The sequence below is a fragment of the Mesoplodon densirostris genome, chromosome 9 (genome assembly GCF_025265405.1).
Source record: "Mesoplodon densirostris isolate mMesDen1 chromosome 9, mMesDen1 primary haplotype, whole genome shotgun sequence".
Taxonomy (NCBI): domain Eukaryota; kingdom Metazoa; phylum Chordata; class Mammalia; order Artiodactyla; family Ziphiidae; genus Mesoplodon; species Mesoplodon densirostris.
Genome location: NC_082669.1, coordinates 84,790,963 through 84,812,242, shown reverse-complemented (window position 1 = coordinate 84,812,242; position 21,280 = coordinate 84,790,963). Strand labels below are relative to the sequence as shown.

Below are 21,280 nucleotides of genomic sequence, written 5' to 3'. Positions count from 1 at the left end.
TCATTTACCAGTGACCATTCACGTCTTAGAAGCTTGTGGAATATATCTTCTCATATACATGATCTGGAGGAGTTTGTTTGGAAGCTCTAGAGGGAGAGGACCATTGTCATTATACACTTGACTAAGTAACTCATTTTCTCTCTGAAAACTGCACCTGCACGGAACCATGAGAATAGATGAAACACTTGGGACACAGCCCACCAGACCAGACAAACTGATCCTGGCAATGCTTGAGATAGTTGGCATCATAGCCTAATTGCACTGATATTCAAATCCTCTAAGAACTAAAGGATGAACATAAACTTTTTATTTCCATCAACAATTAAGCCGGTGAGTGACTGTCTCCCCTTTAACAATGCTTTACGTCTTTGACAACTGTCTAAGTGACCTGCTTTTAGATGCATTGCGCTCCTGCTTAAAAGTGCAATGCCGGGGCTTCCCTGGTGGCGCAGTGGTTGAAAGTCCGTCTGCCGATGCAGGGGACACGGCGTCGAGCCCCGGTCCGGGAAGATCCCACATGCTGCGGAGCGGCCGGGCCCCTGAGCCATGGCCGCTGAGCCTCCTTGGCCGGAGCCTGCGTGTCCGGAGCCTGCGCGTCCGGAGCCTGTGCTCCGCAACGGGAGAGGCCACAACAGTGAGAGGCCCGCGTACCGCAAAAAAAAAAAAAAAAAAAAAAAAAGTGCAATGCTAAAAAAAAGCACAATCTTTCATTGTTTTGGGCAGTGGAAACCAGCACATGAATAGCTAGAGGAGGAAGAAATATGATTCTATTTGGGTCTTCTGACTTAGCTGAACTGATAAAATGCAAAACAACGGTAGGTTATGGAAAGAGCCCAATAAGGCCATCTTTGAAATCTTCTCCTCTCCAGGTGAAAAACATGAATTCCTTTAGCAGTTCTGCAGAGGTACTGTATTCCAAGTCCATTGCTCAAGAATAAATTATTTTAAATTTCAGCTGTCAGAAGTGAACTTGGCACACAGCATGGCACTTGGGCACAGTGGCCCATTGGCAGCCAATGCCCCTTGCTTCTCAGGCTCCCCTTTCTCTCAGAGGGATCTTCTTTGCAACTGGGTTCCCTTCAAAATCATGCCCCATTCCTTGTATTTACTCAGTGCATTGACTTTAGCCAGCTACTGGGAGAAAAATAATGTAATTTAATTCACTCCTACTTGAAATGTCTAACAGCCCCAATGTTCCAAGGATATTAGCATCTTAAGAGACCCTGAAGGTTAATGTAAGTGATTTCACTAATTGAAAGGATTTCCAACAGAAGAATCTAGTAAAATAAAGAATTGTGGACACAGTGGGGAGCCATCTGGTAACAAAGCAAGGAAGCTTTCCCTTTGCCCTAAATTCCAGTCGCAGCCCTCTTTACACCTCCCATATTTAAAAGGCATATATAATGCCACTGGCAAAATTAAATTGCTGAAGAATATATCTGCCATCTAGTTTTAGAAAAAAATATATGCATGCAATTAGTTAATCCACGGTTGCAAAAAATTATGGAATTGGTGAGTGTAAAAGATGCAAGTACCTATTTGAAACTCACCAGAAACAGATGTCTACCTATGCTTTTCAGTGAAAATGTGATCCCTCTACCCACAGCGCTTTCAATTCCATAATTAGATTCAGTTGCATTGTTAAAGTACTGTTAACATTAACTTGTATCTCATATACATGAGACTGGGAATACACATATGTTAACTTGAACCAGCTGTTTGCAAAATTACTACAGTATGGCCAGTACTTCTTTTAACCATTATGTCCTTCCATTCAAACATGATTTGCATCTGTAAGCACTTATTATGTATAAAATTAAAGGAAGATTTATGACATAAAAATGATAAATTTTGATGCTACATTAATATTGCAGTTGACAATAGTATGGTAGAAAAAGAAAGTTAATAGAAACGTTAATAGAAATATTTCTACAGATCAGAAGCCGTGCCTCACTGGTATGCATGCCTGAAGGAGCACCTTCCCACAAACCCCGGGGTCAGGTTAGCAGGCAGCTCTGGATGGGGCCATCTCTACAGCCTCTCTCTTGTCTCCTCTGTTCTTGGGAATGGCAGAATCTTTGAGATACGTTATGTGATGCTTCTCGCTTCTTCCAACAGCCCCATTTCTGGACAGCTGATTTCTGAAATTCTACAACTAAAAATGTCTGACTTTGACCTCTCTGAAAACCTTAGTACCCTTCTGCGGGCTTGAGGCATAGGGCCTGATTATTCATTACACCTGGGCATGACTTCATCAAACCCTCTCCAGTTTTGACAGGGCGGGGCGGAAAGAGCACCCGTGAGTGCTGACATGAGCAGTGACTTGGTCCAGCGAAGAGGAGGCAGGGGCACCTCAGACATGCGTGGGCTGCAAAACTTAGGGCCCGGCACGTGGCGTCAGCAACTCCCTGAGCACCCAGCAGCCTCCCCGGAGCCCAGGCAGGCAGCTCCCATGTGTGGCTCACACCTCCCCCAGCTACCTCTTCCGTGCCTCACCTCAGTCCAAGGGGCCCCATGGGAACAAACAAACAATTGGCACCTGCTAAAAAGGGCTTAGGAAATGCTAATGCTATTTCTAACATAAGACTTTGTCAAAGTCTCTTGGATGAGCTCTATTTTGAGCACAACTTCTAGCTCCAGAAAATGCTAGAGTTGGTTAGTGCATTTATTTTTTCCTGTTAGAAAAATTCATTGAATGTCTTTTCTGTGCTAAGCAATTTATTTCTAAACTGAGAATGCAAAGATTAAAATACTAAGTGAAAGAAGCCAGAGGCAAAAGACCACATATTGTATGGCTCCATTTATAGGAAATATTCAGGGCAAGTTGATCTATAGGAACAGAAAGCAGACCAGTGGTCACCTAAGGTTGGGGTGGAAAAGGGGAAGGATGGAGAGCGACTGCTGTATTTGTTTTAGGGGGACAAAAATGTCCTAAAGTTAGATTATGGTGATGGTTGTAAACATGTGTAAATACACTAAAAACCATTGAACTGTACACTTGAAATGAGGGAATTTTATGGTATGTAAACTGTATCTCAATAAAACAGTTAAAAATAAATAGTAAATAAGCACAACCAAACAAACAAAAAACTCAGTTCCTTCCTTGTGGATTTGATATTCCAGTGGGTACAAATTATTAAACAGACAAAAAAAAAAGATAAAGCTTCGGATGGGGGGAAGCAGAGAGCACTGAGGAAGCACAAAGAAAGGCCACTTTGACCAGTATTTGGGGAATCAGAGGACGATTCCTAGAGGAGATGGCATCTGAGCTGAGATATGTTGAGCTCCGACACTGTGTTAGGAAGTATATGGTAGAAACTTGCATAAGAGTCAATCCCAGTGGCTAGTGGGAAGCTGCTGCATAGCACAAGGAGGTCAACTGGATGCTTTGTGACCACCTAGAGGGGTGGGATAGGGAGGGTGGCAGGGAGACGCAAGAGGGAGGGGATATAAAGTTATATGTATACATATAGCTGATTCACTTTGTTATAAAGCAGAAACTAACACACCACTGTAAAGCAATTATACTCCAATAAAGATGTTAAAAAAAAAAAGTCAATTCCAGGCCTTGAGGGGTTCAGGTTAGTGGGGGGATGGGGGTTGGCGAATAAAAATTGAGGAGTTTAGATAATTATTATATAATGTGGTAGTGCAATGACAGAGTTGGATATAGGGATTGCGGAAGTAACAAAAAGGGGGACAAATTCCACTGGGGGAGGCAGTTCCGTTTTAACCTAATGAGCTGTACCACTGTGATCCTGCCAAGTGCCTTGCATGCAACGGTGCCCTCGCCGCAGCTTACAGGATTCAGTTAAGCCGCCCTCTCTCTCCACATCGACGTCAGCGTTTGCCAGCGGGAAAGCCCGGTGAGAGAGATCAGAGCCCCTCAGGAAAGCTGGGAGGGGGAGAGGAGGGCGGAGGCGAGGGGGCGGAGCTCATCACTGCATCCCCGACTAAGAGTAATTGCTCCCAGAAAGCCCTAATGATCCATTTTTAGTTTCAACAGGGCACAGAGCTGCCCCGGCCTCCTTCCTTCTCCAAGTTCTCTTTAGCATCTTAGCGGAGTCCAGCTTTTCCTAACATCTTCTCAAGCTGATGGTTTCTGGCAGTTGGGTCGCTTGTCACCTCCCAGAGAGAAGCATCTGCAAGACCCCGCCCCCTCGCACGCCCCTCCAGGCTCTGCCTGGCAGAGACCTCCAGCTACATTCCCTGCGTGTCCAGACGAGCACCTGATTGAGGCCTCCAGAGATGGAGAACCTGTTATTCTAAAGGTTTTCCACAGCGTTATAAATCAGAATTAAGAGGAATGTTTCAAAGAAACTAATACAATGGCTAAAAGATGATTTGGTACCTCTCGACCATCTATTTTATTTTATGTGTATGTGTATGCACACAAAGACACATATTTACACAAGTGTGTGTGTGTGTATTTTTTTTCTCAGTATGAACTTTTGTTTAAAATAATCCAGAATCCATTTCTGAATCCCTTATTTGACACACACCCTCTGCCCAGACACAGACCAGAGAAGGCTTGGTTTTGGCCTCCAAGTTTGTGCTTTCATGTCTGCAGAGGCAGGATAACAGGTCCGTGCTCAGTGGTGAAGGGAAGGCATTTATTTGCACTGTAATTGATAACAGGGGGGCTTCCATTGGGAGAGAAATCGACTTCCAGCGACTCAGTACTTCAAACGCTTATGATGACCCCAGGAAACAGAAAAACACCACTTAGGCTGATCACCCACTTGAGACTGCCCATCCTTCTGGGAAATAGAAATCTGAGATACAATGTCTGTATCAGCCTCATCTCAGAATCCATAAATAATTCATGGAAGATTTCCATTTATTTATAGGGTAGGTGGCCAAGAGAGTTCCGGTGTTTACCAATAACATGGCCCTGGAAACTCCATCCTATTGAAATGATTCCTGTTCTTGGCAGGAGTAACTTGTGCTAAGGTTGTATCCACACCCTTTAAAAACATGCCATTGATTTTGCATAACTAATGTGAACATTGAAATGGGGACTTTTTAGAGACAAGTATGAACAGAGACCAGGTTTTCCCCGGGGGGTATGCACATGTGGTGGAAACTGGTGAACCCAAATCTGTGTCATTTGATGACTAAACTCATTTTAGGCTACAAAGGCATTGTTTCAATTTCCCCCTGTGTGATTCTTAATTCAGACCAAATTTTATCTTATAAGTAGAAGAAGTAGCTGAAAATAATTTCATGCCCTGCCAATGACATAGGCACCGAGTTTTAACAAAAGGCTCATAAACTCTTTTTATGATACTGTAAAACTGGAGAGCTCATGACTGTTAAAACATAAGCTTCATGTTACATGTAACTAAGGCAAGGAGGAGAGAGTAAAAATGTAAGTTTTAAAATGTATCCTGTATTACATATTAAATGCATGCGGAAAAGACTGCACACATGTTCAGTTTCAAAGGCAAAGCTGAGGACAAGCAGTAGGGTGAATGATCCCATGGGTGAAAAAAAAATGAAGTGAGGAATGGATTGCTGTTCCAAGTTCTCCAGAGGATATGCTATGTTGGTGGTTAGAGGTCACTTTCTATATTTCCTGATTATAAATAAGAAGGTATCATTAAAGGCACATTCAGCTGCTATTTGGTTAATCTAGGTTATAATTTTGGGTCCAATAAAGTTTGAAAATTATTATTTATTTTTTCCTTAGGAATGAGACCCTCCAAAGTGACTTGTGTATTAAGAAGAGGTCTGAAGAGATGTCCAGGGTCTGTCAAAGGCAGCTGGAGGTGCTCATAATTTTTATCCATCCCAGAACCCAGTGTGGGAAGAGGCTCTCTCCTCTGCTGTAGCCCCCCTTTCCAACCAGTTCTGATGGTGATGGGCCTAAAGCATTAACATAAGCCACACTGGCTTCAGTGCTGGCATTTTTTTTTTTTTTTTTTTGAGGTACGCGGGCCTCTCACTGTTGTGGCCTCTCCCGTTGCGGAGCACAGGCTCTGGACGCACAGGCTCAGCGGCCATGGCTCACGGGCCCAGCCGCTCCGTGGCACGTGGGATCCTCCTGGACCGGGGCACGAACCCGTGTCCCCTGCAGCGGCAGGCGGACTCTCAACCACTGCGCCACCAGGGAAGCCCAGTGCTGGCATTTTGTCCCATAATCTCATCTCCATGTTTTTAGCGCAAAGGGACGTCAAGAGTCCTGAATCCCAAACCTTCAGCTATTAATGTAAGAAGATCTACAGAAGACCAAACAACCTCATATCAAAGTGGAGATGAGTGGATATATGATTGAACATATGTTACAACATATGCCCATTTTATTTTAACGTTCTTAAAATTTTTTTCTAATATACAAATTCATAATTTAATTTTAAAAGCAAATTATAGACCAAATAAGAAATTAAATTATGGACTGTAAAGAAAATCAAAATGTTGACCTTGATGCCATATACTGAGATTTTAATCTACAGATTTTGAACAGATTTTATTATTTTTTAAATATGGAAGTACAATTGAACAAAATATATAAATAAATCACATACCATCACCATTAAATCATTTAGCCTAGCACTAAAAGCTGCATCAAATTGATGTATTTCACCAGCCAACCATAAAATAAGAAAAATCACAAGTTGAGAATCAGCTGAATACCCTTTATACTTATGACACCATGTTGTTTCTGAATTCTGATGTGCCTATAATCAATTGTAGTTACTTTGCTTTTAAAAGATATAAATATTTTAATGATTTTTATAAGAATTACTTTCCCATGTAATGGAAATAATAATATGAAGCTACACATAAATTTCTTAGGAAAATAACTTGGTTAGATATATTAAATGTCTTCTCATAACCTAATCTAAAATGCAATTTTCCCCCCAGATATATTACACAAAGAGTTGGAAAAAAAGACTTTTAAAAACTAAGTGAAAACAGTTCTTTGCAGAGTGCTATGGACTTGGGAAAAGATGCCAGTCAGCATAAATCAAATTGAAAATCTAACTTACCTAGATATGACGATCCTGTAGGAATCCTTTTATAGTGCTTTTTTCTAAACGTAGCTGCTTTAATTTTGTTCTTACCATTAGTTGGGTTTAAGTTATTATCTTTATTTACACTGTAGATAGACTTATCAAATTGTAAATACTCTTATAAGTTTTACGAATTAGTGTTTTGATTGTGTATTGAGTATGTAAAGCATAGTGGTCTGACATTTAATAGAGCTATAAAACAAATTCTTTATATTTCAACGAACATAGGGAAAACAAATCGAGTAAGATTTTAGGAGGGGACTGCACGGTCTGAATCAGAAAAAAATGAGTTCTACATTCCCATACACCAAGTGACTGAACCGTAAAAGAAATATGTAAGTTTCTAATAGCAGTTACCGCAGCAATAAAAACACGATAGGGCTTCCCTGGTGGCGCAGTGGTTGAGAGTCCGCCTGCCGATGCAGGGAACACGGGTTCGTGCCCCGGTCCGGGAAGATCCCACATGCCGCGGAGCGGCTAGGCCCGTGAGCCATGGCCGCTGAGCCTGCGCGTCCGGAGCCTGCGCTTCCGGAGCCTGTGCTCCGCAACGGGAGAGGCCACAACAGTGAGAGGCCCGCGTACCGCAAACAAACAAACAAACAAAAAAACATGATAAAAGGCTCTTTGACAGTAAGAAACCTTGGAAGCTGGGGCAAATACAAAATCTATTTTGTAGGGACTGGCAGTATCCTGCTGTCTCTAGTAGGTCTTTGGGGTTTCTGACGACGTCTAGTTCATCTCCTTAAGTTGAAGTGATCTATCAAAATGCCTTGGTTCCGAAGAGCAGTCAAAATCATTTGAACTTTAAAAACATACTAAAAAAAAAAAAAACTACAGTAGTATTGGCAGAGCACTTACTCCTTGATCCAGTCAAAATGGTAGAATATGCTGTAGTGCAGTATCGTTTTGTACTTGGATACATGTTTTTGAAGTTATCAGCCCATATAAGCTTACTCAAAGTCTTGTGTGTTTATTTTAAATACAATAATCCTAGCCACTGATTTTGATGACATTTTTAACTTTCTTTTTATAAGATGAAAATGCTCAGAGAAAAATGTTAGACACTGATGATTCTCTCAGTATTTGCTCAAATTAAGGAGCCCGTAAGATAATATTTAATAAGATCCTAACCCTGATCACCTCTCTGAGCTCTTATCACTGTATTAGACACCCGCCACTCCTCTTCACCCCACTCCCACCATGCCAAAGCATTACGGCTTTGAAATAACTCTTATTGGGTTACATAATTTTTGACCAGTTTCTGTATTTCTTCTTGGAATCTTTCAGTGAAATGGAACTAAAAGAAGAAATTTTAGATGCAGAACAGTATTATTTTTTCCCCATATACATTACCAGAACTATTTCCATCTCAAGAATCAATGCTTTTTCTTTTAAACATCTTTATTGGAGTATAATTGCTTTATAATGTTGTGTTAGTTTCTGCTGTATAACAAAGTGAATCAGCTATATGTATACATATATCCCCATATCCCCTCCCTCTTGCATCTCCCTCCCACCCTCCCTGTCCCACCCCTCTAGGTGGTCACAAAGCACCAAGCTGATCTCCCTGTGCTATGGGGCTGCTTCCCACTAGCCATCTATTTTACATTTGGTAGTGTATACATGTCAATGCTACTTTCTCACTTCATCCCAGCTTACCCTTCCCCCTCCCCATGTCCTCAAATCCATTCCCTACATCTGCATCTTTATTCCTGTCCTGCCCCTAGGTTCATCAGAACCATTTTATTTTATTTTTTTTAGATTCCATATATATGTGTTAGCATACAGTATTTTTTTTTTCTCTTTCTGACTTACTTCACTCTGTATGACAGACTCTAGGTCCATCCACCTCACTACAAATAACTCAATTTCGTTTCTTTTTATGGCTGAGTAATGTTCCATTGTATATATGTGCCACATCTTCTATATCCATTCATCTGTCGATGGACACTTAGGCTGCTTCCATGTCCTGGCTATTGTAAATAGTGCTGCAATGAAGATTGTGGTACATGACTCTTTTTGAATTATGATTTTCTCAGGGTATATGCCCAGTAGTGGGATTGCTGGATCATATGGTAATTGTATTTTTAGTTTTTTAAGGAACCTCCATACTGTTCTCCATAGTGGCTGTATCAGCTTACATTCCCACCAACAGTGCAAGAGGGTTCCCTTTTCTCCGAGGGAGGAACACTCCCAAACTCAGGCCACCATCACCCTGATACCAAAACCAGACAAAGACGTCACAAAAAAAGAAAACTATAGGCCAATGTCACTGATGAACATAGATGCAAAAATCCTCAACAAAATACTAGCAAACAGAATCCAACAGCACATTAAAAGGATCATACACCATGATCAAGTGGGGTTTATCCCAGGAATGCAAGAATTCTTCAATATATGCAAAATCATCAACGTGATACACCATATTAAAAAATTGAAGGATAAAAACCATAAGATCATCTCAATAGATGCAGAAAAAGCTTTCGACAGAATTCAACACCCATTTATGATAAAAACTCTCCAGAAAGTAGGCATAGAGGGAACCTACCTCAACGTAATAAAGGCCATATATGATAAACCCACAGCCAACAACATTCTCAATGGTGAAAAACTGAAAGTATTTCTTCTAAGATCAAGAACAAGACAAGGTTGCCCACTCTCACCACTATTTTTCACCATAATTTTAGAAGTTTTAGCCTCAGCAATCAGAGCAGAAAAAGAAATAAAAGGAATCCAATCAGAAAAGAAGAAGTAAAGCTGTCACTGTTTGCAGATGACATGATACTATGCATAGAGAATCCTAAAGAATCAGTGATTTTTTTCCCCAATGCCTTGTGAGAATCGTTCTGTAGCAAAGACTGCAGAACAGAGGGAACTACATAAAGAAGATTAAATGATCCAAGTATAAAGCCGATGGTGAACCTTCCTTTTCATATGTCCCTATGGGATCCTCTTTGCCTACTTGGATGGCTGGAAATAGTGTACTGTGCCTTTAAATGCACACATGCACACACACACAATGTCAACAGGGATGCTTGGAAATGCTTATGCAGTTATTCTTGACTTTTAATATTATAAATGTTTTCTTTAGTTTAATTTAGATTGGATATTAATCAATTTTTATCAAAAATAATTCACTTCCTTTAACCTTTACATCGAAAGATATGTGAAAATGCATACTCTATTTTTTCTCATTCAAATTATGAACTTGTGAAGCACACACACATACACGTGCACAAACATACACACACTTATTTCCCCAAGGTAAATAAAATGTAGTTTATTCAATTAAGGAGTAACTAAAATGATTAGTAGCATTTCAGTGCCTTATAAACAAAACTCATCACTGCACTGTGTTCAAAAGCTTTGGTCATTGTACAGCAGGGAGTTCATTTGATAAAAATTTAGAGGATATCAGGGTTGGAAGGAAGTATATCTTATCTTATTGAACCACACTTTAGTAGTTGAATCCATGGGATGATATCTCTGCCAAGGGATCACTGAATATATGGTGTATACCTCCAGTAAAAAGGAAAAAAAAATATACTCTCTAAACACAGACTATTACTAGTAAGACATTTATTAATTGTATTATTAAATTGTCTCTAAAATCCATTATTATTGTAATGGTGAAGAGGTAAATGCAAAGCTAACCTCAGTCAGAAGTGTATTACAGTTAGGTTGACAGTAAATTACAAGAAACATCCACTGACTATAAATCTGTTACAGAATATGTAATACTGTACATTAAAACAGGATGGAGAAGCTACATGAATTGGCAACATTTTATATCATTAAAAAACCATTGAAAACCTAAAAATGATGCTTGAATATAGCTGCAGATACTAGAAAATCTTTCATTTTAAAAGTTAATTCTGTACCATTCTTTTAAAAAATTTATCATCGTTATATGCAGGTATGTATTGTTTATATCAAGTGATATTCGTTCCTAGATATAATTTAAGACCGTTAAATATAAATTCATATTTACTTTCATATAAAAATATATATAAAAATAGAGTATTTAAAGGATGTGGATAGTCATACTAAGGAACTGATCAATCAAAATAGTTTTATGTTTTTGTATAGTAATGAAATTGAGGTATTCGTACATTTGGCAATTTCAGCTAAATACTGAATTAACCCTCTCAGCCTTTTTTCCCCAAAAGGAAAATAATCCTTTAAGAGCCATTGTAACTGTGAGATGTTATCTCACAACAAAGCGTTTGTACAATAAAAAAATTTACTATCTTAAACTTAAAGTATAGAAGAGAAAGTTCTCAGTACTAGGATTAGATATGTTTTACATGTATGCCACAGTTTTATAAAAAAATAATTATATGTTTTTTCTAAATCTGGATTAGATACAGTTGCCCAGGAAAATCAAAATACAGTTACTAGTAACAGAGTAGTATTTGTGGACGTATACAAATGCTTTCTGGAAATAAATGCCTATGCACTTGAGAATGCTTAATCCTTTGCAAAATATTTACATAAAATATAATTGCAATGTTAAATTATATAGAGCTCTAACAGCAAACAAAAGCTTTCTTAAGTAATATCATCAATGAAATATAATAAAGTAACCCATGAAGAATTATATTTTGTTTCTCACTTTAAAATTACATATTTAATCAACTTAGACTGCAGTTACCCATCCAAGTTCACAGACAGGCTAGGAGGGAATGTTTATGAAAACTACAAAGAATGCAAAGAAATATATTGGTGTTTTAACTGTAAAGTATTACACTTCCTATCGCTTTCATAGAATCTCTTAGAATTCCCTGGAGGAGCATTACTATTCCTTTCCTTTCAGTTATAGGATGTTAAAAATCTAGGAAGAAGCGGTTTTCATAAGCATTGGATTCACAAAGTCTAAAGCATCATCAAAGCCATGTTCTCTCCTGGTAAAGGGCACAAGCGTAATTCCCACTTGCAGGTGTAATGTAATTCCTTTTTCCCCTTTCCAATACTAAGGTAACGATAAAGATGATAAGGCAATACTCAAGAGCATGATCTTTCCCCCCCCCCATGTTTCAAATGCCTATATTTCTCTTTATTAACACAATGCAATACCCAGGCCACAGTGGATCTAGTTTATGATTATACTTCAGGTCACCATTTTCTAATTCTGTCTTTCATCTTGAAACCAGCTGATTTCCACGTGCACATCCTAACTTTATAAAGCTGTAGAAAAAGAAAGTGCTATGGCTTTTTTAGCTACGTGTGCATTGGTGTGTTTGTGTGTGCCGGTGTGCCTCAGCATGGGTGGTGGAACCAAAATACACATAATGCACAGGATTTGGCTGCTAAACCAGCGTCCGGGTGAGTGACTTGAATCCTATTCCAAGTTCAGTCCTTCTGCAGAGTCTGCACAGTTCTTTCACTGGCACACATCCTGCTGAGAAGGATTTCAGAGCAAACCTGATTAACTGGACCTCTGACATGATACGGTGATTGAACATTTGTTACAGAGTCTTGTTGTCGTTGTTGTACTTTGCTTTGATTGCTGAAATATTTTCCCACAATATGATTTCTTGATCGTTTCATTTTAAGAAAGTGATATTCTTTGGATAATTTTGATTTCACTACCTGCAAATAAAGAGCAAAAAAAAAAAAATAGTGAGGTAAAATCAAGGACATTTGAGACCTGCAAAGAGCAGGATAACTAACTCACACACTTGAAAAAAACACCTCCAGCACATAGATGTTATAGATGTTGCCCAAAGGGCATGAATGTAATTGACATGACCAAGAACCAATGTAACTTATCTTTCAAAAAGGACCAAGGTTGAAATTAGAATTTCTGCCCCTTTTCTTACCTCAGGGCATCTGTCTTTAATGCAGCTAAGGAGTAGTCTCAGATAGTGTCTCTGCCACACTGCTGTGTGTGTGTGTGTGTGTGTGTGTGTGTGTGTGTGTGTGTGTGTTTAGGCCAGATGCTAACATACAGAGAACACTGACATGCCTTTGCTGAGTCACTGATTCAAACATGGTACCCTAAGCCTGACATGGCATCCTTTTATAGAACGATAACTATTTTCAGAGAAAAGAGAAAATAGTTTTGCATTGCACACCCATAAGCTGATGCTGTTACAGTTAGTTTCATTTCTCTGGGCACTTAGTAAGTCATGGAATCTGAAGAAGCAGCCTATGCTCTATTAAGCTAATAACTTTATAAATGTTTGTACATATGTATAGTTTTACCTTAAAATTGTTTTGAATAGGCAGTATAAGCATTTATAAAGCATAAAAGAGTATATAATAAAAAGTTTCCTTCCCATCTCTTCTCCTCTTTTAGTCACTCAACAGCCTCCCCAGAAGCAACATATATTATAGTTTCTTTGGGATTCTCTTCATGGACATTTTATGAATATTCACACACACACATAAAAACAAAGAGGCCATATTTATTGTCTATTTGTACACTATGTAAAACTTTGCTCTGGTGATATCCTATAATTGTCAGCTGGGTTAATATATCTCAGGGAGTTAGCAACAAAAGCCAGAGAAAACCAGGTGGGGACCCAGAGAGACTGGGGGAGGGGAGGGTTGAGACGTAGGGAAAAGAGAAATTACTGGCAAAAATTTTTTGGGTGTGTTTACAAATGAATAGCAAATCTTTAATTTCATCAAATTAATGCAACTGTAAGACATTTTCAGTCACTATGGACACATTATTTATTACTGATGACTAATGAAAGCAACCCTAGCACATATGGATTTTTAAGATTCTTTTGAGGGCTATGTAATGATTTAGGTACATAGTTTTTGATCCCATATAAAAGAATGCAATGAAAACAGTTCCAACAATATAGAATATTTGAAAAAAGTAGTATGCGATCTATTTTGAAGGTAGGTATTTTTAGTTATGTTGTAAGTGAGTGGGAACCTTTTTAGAAGAGTTGTTTGAATAGAAATTCTATAACAGTCTACACCGAAAGGTTAAGAGCAGTGATCTTTAGGTGGAGGAATGATAGGCAATTTAAAAGGTATTCTTTGTAAATTTTTGGTCTTGACTTTTTAATTTTACTGCAATGAATATGCATTACTTTGTAATCGTAAAAACATTGAAGCTATTCCCATCTTGAAGAAAAATATAACAGGAATGCCTTTTAAAGACAATATACCCTGCTAACCCCAAATAAATGAATTGTTTTTTTGTAACTATGGGAGGTTTGGCTTTTCATGATCAGGCCCTCAGATGAAGTAACTCTTAAGAAGTTCAGTGAAATCAGCGGGTTGTGGTGAGGAATCCCTATGGATCATAATTTACAGCTCAGTCTGCAGTTAACCACTGATTAATATTCCAGATCCCAACATTGTAAGTTTCTATCATGCGCCGCTCCTTCTACGTCTGTTTGGTTGTACAATAACTTTAAATATGATAGGCTGGGGAGGTGCACCAATGTTTTCCTGAAGGTTTTGTCCATTTTGGAGGAGGTTTGTATTCACCTATAGCAAGATAAGTGAACATTCTTAAGGAAGTTTACTTAAGGAAACACTGAAGCATAAATATTACAGTCAACCCTGAAAAAATATTATTCCAATGTTCTGAAGCCAAAATAAGGTTAATTTTGTTTATATAATGTTATCTTAAGTTCTGGCTTTTTCAATTGCCTGATGATCTGCATGCTAATTACATGAAAAATATAAAAAGGTTCATCCCAATGCAAAAAGGTCATATTCCTTAAAAATTTTAACGTTTTGTGTGATTTCAGGGTTGCATTTAATGTTGCATTACCAGTGTTGGATAATGCTAGTTTAAATGCTTACAGCAATCTTGAAAGTGATTCATAAAAGGGATATACAAAAAATACTTATTTCCAGTGTATTTGCTGAAGCATGTAGCTTCCACTTGGGAGTAGTGTCAGTATTTTGCCGGATCACAGTGGGAAGGTTGACGATATACTTCTATTTTTAAATCACTAAGATGATCTCTGAGAAAGGAAGATGGAAAGATGGCGTCTCCACCAGCTTCTGAAGACCAGCCTAATGCCTCCTACAGGGAAAGCTTCTATTATGCTATATGAGATTGACCCCTACACAGCCATGCCAGGGATTGGCCCAACAATACCTAAGTCAGTTGGTTTCCTTTGAAAACTATTTTTTCAGGAAATAATCAAAGATAATGAGTTTCCCAATTCTTTTGTTAAGCCAGTACCACCCTGATGAATCCTAAAAGCTGACAAACCTACAGAGAAAGAATGATTTCAATTTTTTTTTTTTGCGGTACGCGGACCTCTCACCGTTGTGGCCTCTCCCGTTACAGAGCACAGGCTCCGGACGCGCAGGCTCAGCGGCCATGGCTCACAAGCCCAGCTGCTCCGCGGCATGTGGGATCCTCCCGGACCGGGGCACGAACCCGTGTCCCCTGAATCGGCAGGCAGACTCTCAACCACTGCGCCACCAGGGAAGCCCTGATTTCAATTTTGATTTGTCAAAACACAGACATAAAAAATCCTCCCAGGGGCTTCCCTGGTGGCGCAGTGGTTGAGAGTCCGCCTGCCGATACAGGGGACACGGGTTCGTGCCCCGGTCCGGGAAGATCCCACATGCCGTGGAGTGGCTGGGCCCGTGAGCCATGGCCGCTGATCCTGCACATCCGGAGCCTGTGCTCTGCAACGGGAGAGGCCGCAACAGTGAGAGGCCCGCATACCGCAAAATAATAATAATAATAATAATAATAATAATAAATCCTCCCAAAATGTTATTGTAAATGGAATCTAGGCACATTTAAAAAATCTAACAGTATTATGGGCTGTATTACTAGCACATACAATTTATTTCAGGAATGTTAAGCTTCAATATTATGAAATATTTTGTCATAGGAGATTACCAAAGAATTATTTGTAGCTATATGATTGTTTGCCCTGAAAACTCAAAGAAATCTACAGTAAAATAAGGAGATATTTTAAAGTTAATATTTAAAAATTATATAGCTTTCTATATTCTATCAATAATTAATAAGAGATATATTAGAGAAAAGATTTCATTACAATATTAAAACAACTTCATCAAGTTCAATGATAATCTATAGGACACAGGTGAAAAATGTGTCAAAAATTTAATGAGACATAAAAGAAAACATGAATAAATGGAAAGACATAACATGTCAAATCGTCCCAAGTTAATTAAAGAGCTATTCCAATTTTAATCACAGCAGGATTTGGGGGTATGTGACAAAGGAATTCTAAAACAGATCTTAAAGAATAAGTGTAGGAAAATAGCCAAGACCATTTGGAAAAAAAGAAAAGCAGTGATGAGAGGATACTTTCAATATCAGATATTCATTCATCAACAGGACTTGAGTCTTCCATCAACCTACCATGGACTCAATTTGTTGGCTGTATAAGCAAAGTATAAGCAGAATTCAATACTGAGATAGAAAAAACAGAAAATTTCACACTGTAGGTTAAAATGTATTTTATAAACTGCCTGTTCCCTAAAAATTTTCATGGAGAAATAAGGTAGTTCTAAATAGCACCCAATGTCATATAAATCCAGTGACCATAAATGTTGACAGCCTAATAGTTTTAATTGCACGGGATTAAAATCAAGAGTGTGTGTTTAAAATGGAGCTAAGTGCCAAACTGCTAATAGGGTCTCCAATGAAGAAGGGAGTGAAAATTGATGGTGTGTGTGTAGTGTAAAAACAAAAGTATTTTTGTTTTTATTGTATATGCTTAATTTAAAAATGTTTAGCATTAGCAAGAATTTATGTAATCCTTTTATAATAGAAAAGCAGTAGAAGAGAAACAAAGTGATGCTGTACCTTACAAAATTAAAATTTATGATTTATTTTTGCCATATAATATCCATCTTTCAATCTTCAGAGTTCTCTGTGTTAGGAAACACGTGGAGTAATTCAGATAGTCCCTACCCTCAAGGGGACTATATAAAGACACATGTCTAAGACACTTGAAGAACAAGAATGAAATGACTTCAAAGACATTGTCTGAGACTAGATCCCCAAGGTCAGGCACCATGTTGTTTCCACGTAATGAATAGTTCTTAGTTAGTACATTAAGGAGACAGTGCTAATTTATGGTGGCCATGATAACTTGTTCACACAGCTATTATTTCTTTGAACTTATTTGTAAAATTTGGTGTCTGGTATTGCCGTCAAACTGCTATCTCTGAGTTTCAAAATATTACTGTATTTTACCTACTCTTATTGACTCTAAAGTGGAGGAAGAGGAATTAGCTCCATTTTTAAGTCTTGGAAATGTTACGCAAGTGAAGGATGTTTGATACCTGTACAGTAAAGAGTGAACTGCTTCTTTCCTTTGATCTTATGTGTAGAAATGTGCCCATGTGAGTCCTTCCAAAATCAGAGGACCATTTGGGGTTACTAAATTCCAACTACAGTGGTGACTGGAATGTGGCTTTGAAAGAGAGGTGTTAGCAATACAAATGTTAGGTTTATCTCTGGGGCATAATAATAGTAAACAAAAAAAATGAGCTATTAGAAAACAATGGTGAAAGATTTAGGTCTTGAACCAGAGACAAAGGACTCTAGATGTTTGTGTAGGGAGGTCACCTCAATCAGAGACAAATACTAACGTCTTGATGCTTCCAAAAGCTTCTCTAAATCTGGGTGCATACAACTCAACAACTGAGAAAGAGACGCATCTACCTAGAGGAAAAAGGAACTACTACATATGGTTAATAACACATACCCATGTGATTGGGGAAATGTTTACATTACTTGAAACATAAGTGTTAGCTGGAGTTTTATTGTTCTTTTTTGCCACTTTAAAATAATCCAAAGTAACTTCTTTTCTTTGGTTTTGTTGTCATTATTTTCTTTTTGTGACTTTGCTGTGTCAAATTATACTTAAAATTAGGAAGAGAGAGTGAAGGACAATTGGTCTTCATAAAGTGTGATAACCTGTTAGATCAGCATTGTTCCCTAATCACAAGTATAAGTTTAATAATAAAAAATTTTTTTTCTCACAGCAATGTTCAAATTTAGATTAAGTTACAAATAGGAATAGACTTTTAAGTAAAGATTATAGTGTTTCAAAACAGTAATAGATTTTTATTATAGTATCTATGGAAACTTGGAGAGGAGTAATTTCAGAGCTGGAATCAAGGGCTGCAATGGGGATAAGATATTATAGGTTATGTAGATGATCACATTTTTCTGTGACCCAGTCCAACAAAAATTCTGTGCTTTGGTGTGTAGAAGTAATTTTGCTTTCTCTTAGGCTTCTTATATGCTAAGAAGTCTCCCACTTTATGATTGTATATCTTTCCACATCTCTATATAATTAAGGACTTGGGCACACAGACATTTTAGAAGGCATACAAATGCCCATAATTCAACTTGACTGGTTTGGGTCAAGGGCTATTGTAAGACTTCCCAAACAGATGAAAAAGTGTTATAAATTACAGGACAAAAGTACACGGCAACTTTTACTATTAAATTCATGTAACTTCAACACTCAAAATTGATTTCACATAAATAGTCATCAGAATGAATGTGTTACCATGTCAATTAATTGCTGCATCTAAAATAACTATGAATTTCCTTTTTTAAAAATTTAATTTATTTTTATACAGCAGGTTCTTATTAGTTATTTATTTTATACTTATTAGTGTATATATGTCAATTCCAATCTCCCAATTCATCACACCACCACCCCCCTCTCAATTTACATTCCCACCAACAGTGCAAGAGGGTTCCGTTTTCTACACACCCTCTCCAGCATTTGTTGTTTGTAGATTTTCTGATGATGCCCATTCTAACTGGTGTGAGGGGATACCTCATTGTAGTTTTGATTTGCATTTCTCTAATAATTAGTTGAGAAGCTTTTCATGTACTTCTTGGCCACCTGTATGTCTTCTTTGGAGAAATTTCTATTTAGATCTTCTGCCCATTTTTTGACTGGGTTGTTTGTTTTTTTAATATTGAGCTTCATGAGCTGTTTATATATTTTGGAGATTAATCCTTTGTCCGTTGATTCATTTGCAAATATTTTCTCCCATTCTGAGCATTGTCTTTTCGTCTTGTTAATAGTTTCCTTTGCTGTGAAAAAGCTTTTAAGTTTCACTAGGTCCCATTTGTTTATTTTTGTTTTTATTTCCATTACTCTAGGAGGTGGGTCAAAAAAGACTTTGCTGTGATTTATGTCAAAGAGTGTTCTTCCTGTGTTTTCCTCAAAGAGTTTTATAGTGTCTGGTCTACTATGAATTTTCAAAAAGCCAATATAAAAAGGGAAAGCTTGGTGAATTGGAAAAGTGTCAGGCAGATTACAAGCAAATACCTTTTCTAAAACTGATCTTGACTTGAATAACACCCAAGGAACTTCTGATGTGGTTCCAGATCCACAGAACAAAATAGAAAGCAATTTTCAGTGGTGCAAGTGTTCCAAAATCTCTAGACCAGATTAGGGGGGAATGTTCTGATTACAAATGTGTTTCACAATCATGGGTAGGGTCTGAGGAGTGAGGGTAATGGTTTTTTTAAGGCTAGAAAACATGAGCTTGACCAGGCAAAACCTGCTAACACAGCCTTTTAAGATAAGTGTATACTATTGAAGTACTTTTTATTTGGTATAGTCATTCTGCATTCAATCCAAGATCCAGTCACAAAAGTTATGACCAGCTGCAAAAGTAGTTTAAGAATTCACAGAAATAGAATAAAAATAAAGTGACAAACAATAGCTAGAAGCCAGTCCTTATAATTTCATTTCAGGAAATCATGAAATTTTTACAGATAATAAGGAATTCTTTCATCTACCCCCCCACCCCCAATATTTAATTATGGCCACATGAAACAAGCTATGTTTTGAGTGAAGGGAGTCCAACTTCTGAATGGGTCAAAGATGCTGAGGATTAGAGGGCAAAACTAAAGTTTTCTTTAGGAATGAGGATTTTTTTTTCTTTTTGTTTTTGGTGTTTCCACATATGTAATGTCTCTGTCTCCCATCCTACCTCCAAATCTTCAAACTTTTTACCTGACAGCTGAGGCTTTTTCATTCCTGTCCCCAGTCAGAGCTCAGTTCCTGACTTTGGGAACAAATTCTGCTCTGAAGTGGGAATATTCATTAGAAGGAACTACAGATCAGTAGTTTACCAATTTCATGTTAAACTGTTGGTTCTATCTTGCACTTCTACGCAGTTCCCCAGAGACTAACTCCCTGTCTTAAACTCAGTTTCCTAAGTGGGTGAGTATTCATGTAACTGGATTCTTGATACTATTTGAATAACCTTTGTTAGTCCAATTGATTTCAAGCTACAGTACTTCCCTGCTCTATTTAGATGGACATGTTGTGTCTTGGAATGTATTTTGATCTTAACTCACAGGTGTTTGTTTCCATCCATCTCTCCTGAACTTAGAATTTTTATTTAAGAATATGGCACTATTGGGAGTTCCCTGGTAGCCTAGTGGTTAGGATTCTGAGTTTTCACTGCCGTGGCCCAGGTTCAATCCCTGGGGGAACTGAGATCCTGCAAGCTGCACAGTGCGGCCAAAATATATATATATATATATATATATATATATATATATATGGCACTAAAATGTTATTTAGAAAACGATTTGTGTGGACCAACATTTCTCACTGCTGGAATCACTGTAGGGATTTGCCCAGCACTGTTCTGGCCTTTTGATTTTATTTTATTTATTTATTTTTGAGCCTCATATTGCTTGTGTGTTTGTAAAGTTTATTTCATGGCTGAAAAGGGATGGTGTGTTTGGATTTGTCTCATGTAAAGAAAAGGTATATGTATCCTATGAGAATATGTCTGATTTAGGCTCAGGGTATGAAAACCAGAAAGGAATGTTAGATATAATTTAGAACCCAATAGTTTTCTTCATGATGTGTGACTGTTTTATCTCGAACCTGGAGGAAATATATATATATAAATATATATATATATGGCACTAAAATTTTATTTAGAAAACGATTTGTGTGGACCAACATTTCTCACTGCTGGAATCACTGTAGGGATTTGCCCAGCACTATTCTGGCCTTTTTAAAAGAGATCTTCTACTAGGCCATTGCATTTCTTGTCAGAAGAGCTCTCCAGCATCCTGTCTGAGGTGGCACATGACTGACTGACTGCTGGTATTTAGGGGGCTTGGGGAGAAGTTTAGGGGCTCTACTTTTCAGCAGTCAATTTCACTTTTGGCTTTCTGATTTTAGCTTCTAGATTAGTTTGCTCTTTACTTTCCCTGTGTTTCTGAGTCTAGACTCTGCTGTTCAACTTTAAAAGAAATCATAGGTATGGTTGTAGGTTCTTGACTGCATGGG

General features: G+C 38.0%; 1 protein-coding gene across 1 annotated transcript in view; it reads right to left on the bottom strand.

The window, feature by feature from the left end:
• Window positions 1-10,614: 10,614 nt before the first annotated feature.
• CPED1 (cadherin like and PC-esterase domain containing 1) overlaps window positions 10,615-21,280 on the bottom strand; it is a 304,458-nt gene continuing 293,792 nt past the window's right edge. Inside the window, exon 22 of the mRNA XM_060108389.1 lies at window positions 10,615-12,608. Coding sequence (XP_059964372.1) covers window positions 12,369-12,608 — 240 coding nt within the window. The 3' untranslated portion in view covers window positions 10,615-12,368. The remainder of the gene's footprint in view (window positions 12,609-21,280) is intronic.